Source organism: Cydia amplana, chromosome Z (genome assembly GCF_948474715.1).
Source record: "Cydia amplana chromosome Z, ilCydAmpl1.1, whole genome shotgun sequence".
Classification (NCBI taxonomy): Eukaryota; Metazoa; Arthropoda; class Insecta; order Lepidoptera; family Tortricidae; genus Cydia; species Cydia amplana.
The window spans coordinates 14,467,658-14,471,331 of record NC_086096.1 but is presented as its reverse complement, the minus strand read 5'-3'; the positions used below and the strand labels follow the sequence as shown (position 1 = coordinate 14,471,331).

General features: G+C 34.6%; 1 protein-coding gene across 1 annotated transcript; it reads left to right on the top strand.

Moving 5' to 3' along the window:
- The first annotated feature begins 273 nt into the window (after positions 1 to 273).
- On the top strand, positions 274 to 3,207 carry LOC134660728 (cdc42 homolog). Its single transcript, XM_063516511.1, has 5 exons — positions 274 to 394; positions 1,404 to 1,656; positions 2,401 to 2,510; positions 2,603 to 2,800; positions 2,934 to 3,207. Exons 2-5 carry the CDS (start codon positions 1,479 to 1,481, stop codon positions 3,021 to 3,023), a joined length of 576 nt encoding a protein of 191 aa, XP_063372581.1. The 5' UTR covers positions 274 to 394; positions 1,404 to 1,478; the 3' UTR covers positions 3,024 to 3,207.
- Positions 3,208 to 3,674: the final 467 nt, after the last annotated feature.

Here is a 3,674-nt window from a genome sequence, read left to right as displayed (position 1 = left end):
TGTACTACAATGAGGTGTATTCATTTTTCACGTGATTGCTTTGCAATAAGGTGAAAGAATGGAAACCTCAAATTTGTAGTTCACTGTAAACGGTCAAGGAAAAAGGCGCCATACTGGCGCCATAGTTTTATTAGTATGCATGTGTGCACTGTGCACGCACACATACGTAACGGTTAGTTTGGTCAAATTCCGCTTGGAGCGTTTGTGTAGACGTTTTTTGACATTTATCGCGAGTTGGCTCTCTTTTACTATATATAGTTATTATACTCTTTGGATTAATCAATGGCGTCACCGTGAACGTTTTAACCCGTAACGCGCTTTTTAGCAGTTAACTTCTATATTTACTGCGAGTTTAAGTTAATATTTGGTGTATATATTGTTTCTACACCGCAAGGTAAGTGAATATATCTTCTATTTCAACATCTTATCCACTGCCTGGCATGCTTGATGTTCGCTCTGACTCGACTTCTCATTACACACAAAATGGACGTCAAATTGCATTTTATCGGGATTATGTAAAAATGATCCTTAAGCTACGTTATTTACAATTTACTTACAATATATTTTACTGTATTATTCGATATGTAAGAGGTTTCTTATTCATATAACGTTTTCCATCGCCAAAAATACCAACGACAGTAGGAAATGTGATGAGACATGACATGGACATTAATATTAATTATTTCAGCTTTTAGGCTTGGTTTTGAATGTTTGTATTGTTCTATTATTTTGGATGAACTTAATTATTTTATTTCTGGAACAAGCTAACTTGGCTCTAGCAGTTTATTTACACGACATAAATAGGTGTCATTGTCCTCTTTCACCCTGCCAGAGAAATGTTTTCTATACGTGTAGTAAGTTGTATGATTTAGATTAGAAAATATTCTCCTTAAACCTATTCTGAAGAAATATTATGCAACTTCGCTTGTTCATCAAATATCCCAAATGAATATAAATATGTAGGTTTAAAAAAACATGGAGAAAGAGATTTGAGACATGTCTAATTCTCCACTCTCTGTTTACATATATCATTAGAAACTATCCTAATTAAGCATTGCTTTCTGTACTATTTATCTCCACTAATGGCTCAAGCGAATGTGTTGCTTTGCTTTGTAAATAAAAATGACCCTCTACTAAAACTTATTAAGTAAAAAAGATATTAATTTTACTTTTTTGCTCTATGCTAGTTTTAATGTAGAAGTACATATGTACTTGTTTTCATCAGTATGTTTGTGTTTACATTGTGTTTGATCTTGACATAATTAAGGGAAAGGAAAAGAAAAAAGTTATTAATTTAACAGACAAACTAGAGAATGGATCCTTTTCACTTAACCTCACTGAAGTATGTTCAACTATCAGCAGCTATATTACAATAATTAATCTCTTTAATGTTTTCATTCCAGATAATATTGCTGCAGAGGTTGATATGATCAAGAAATTATTGTACAGACTAATACATTAGCGAGTGTTTTACCAAGATGCAGACTATCAAGTGTGTGGTGGTAGGAGACGGTGCTGTGGGCAAGACATGCCTACTCATCAGCTACACTACCAACAAGTTTCCCTCGGAGTATGTGCCCACTGTTTTTGATAACTATGCCGTAACTGTCATGATTGGTGGGGAGCCTTACACTCTAGGGCTCTTTGATACTGCAGGTTAGTATATTGTAGGCATACATTAATAACAGTACTTTGCCTCTGTTTTAAAAATGCTAGTGCGCATGAAATGCCTTTTGTATGTAAATTCAATGTTGACGTGTAAAAGTGCCCTTGTGGCCTATTTGCTAAATAAATGTTGAAGTTTGAAAGCAGGTTTTGAACTGTTTTCATCTTTGTAGTGAAGCTGACTTTCTGTGAACAGCAAAATAAGACATTCGACGATAAGACTTATCCAATAACAAGACTTAAACTATTAGTACCTACTTTAACTAGAGATGTTATCTTTGTAGTTGTTTTTTGTTTAGATTTTTTTTTTTACCCGCGTATATGTCAATGTGGTTCAGTGAAGGGGACGGACTGAAAATCAGCGCTGCGCAGGCAATTTCTAATGAAATGACTGACGCAGCGTATGCTGAGCCCGTTCCTTTTGCCGCACAATTATTCTTATTTTTTCAATCCTTATGTTTTGTAACCTGTATGCTTTTTGTGTTGCAATAAATGGTTTCTTATTATTCTTATTCTTATTCTTAAAAGAAATATTTACATCATACTTTGCTAATTATTTTATGGTCCTGACTAACTACCATTTCTGATGTCCAATAAAACTCATTGTTTCTAAACAAATTTGTTAGACATTAATAGACCACAATATACTCTGTTAAAATTATAAAGTATTTTGATTTTAGTATGCAAAATAAAAGCTTGGTGTTCAATGTGTTAATTAACTTTGTTATATTCCAGGACAGGAAGATTATGACAGGCTACGACCACTGAGTTATCCTCAGACAGATGTTTTCCTTGTATGCTTCAGTGTGGTGAGCCCGAGTTCATTTGAAAATGTTAAGGAAAAGGTTTGTTGTTATTACTTATTAATATAATATTACTTATATTTTTTTTATAGTCCTATTTCTACATATTACTTTATGCTTCTATGTATTTTCAGTGGGTACCAGAAATAACACACCATCAGCAAAAAACACCTTTCTTATTGGTGGGGACACAGATTGATCTAAGGGATGACCCTGTTACTATGGAAAAACTTGCTAAGATAAAACAAAAGCCAGTCTCATTAGAACAAGGAGAAAAATTGGCAAAGGAACTGAAAGCTGTTAAATATGTAGAATGCTCTGCACTTACACAGGTTAGCTAGCAACCAGCCGTTATTGATTATTTATGATTTTCCTTTAGCATATTTTAGAAGAAAATAGTAAATACATAATTTTTAGTTACTAATTTTATAGGATTTAGCTAAATACATAATTATGATGTTACAGAAAGGGCTGAAGAATGTGTTTGATGAGGCTATACTGGCAGCACTGGAGCCTCCAGAACCAGTGAAGAGAAAGAAATGTGTGCTACTGTAATAAGCAGCGACTGAGGGGCTGCAGCGCTGCGGCGCCGCGGCGCGTGCGGCGCCTGTCTCCACCTCATGCACGTATAAAACTAACACTGTAATATTCAACTTATTTTTATAAACTTATAATTATTGAATATATGCCATAAACTAAAAATAATGAATATTGCAATACAACTTGGGTTTTATGCTAAGACGTATGTTATTCAGGCCTTTACAGTTTTCCATTTATTATTATTTTTAACATTTGTAAAGACTTTTGTACCCAGTATGTCTTGTATACATATTAAAATTATTTATAAATACATATTACAAAGCAGGGATGTTGCGGATGCCGATTTTTTGACATCCGCGGATGCGGATGCGGATGCGGATGTCAAAATAGGTATATAAAAAACGTCAAATATTACATTTTAGTAATTTTTATTTCAAAAAACCGGTCAAGTGCGAGTCGGACTCGCGTTCCAAGGGTTCCGTACATTAAGTCCCACTCACGCTCGACTGCTAATTTCTAATAGGTTTTTTTGGCTAATTGCTAAATTACCTAGCAGTCTAACACTTACGCCGATGCTAACACGTTCCTGTACCGACGTGTTCCACATCCGCATCCGCATTAAATCCGCATCGATTTTATGCGGATGCGGATGCGGATGTTGAAAAC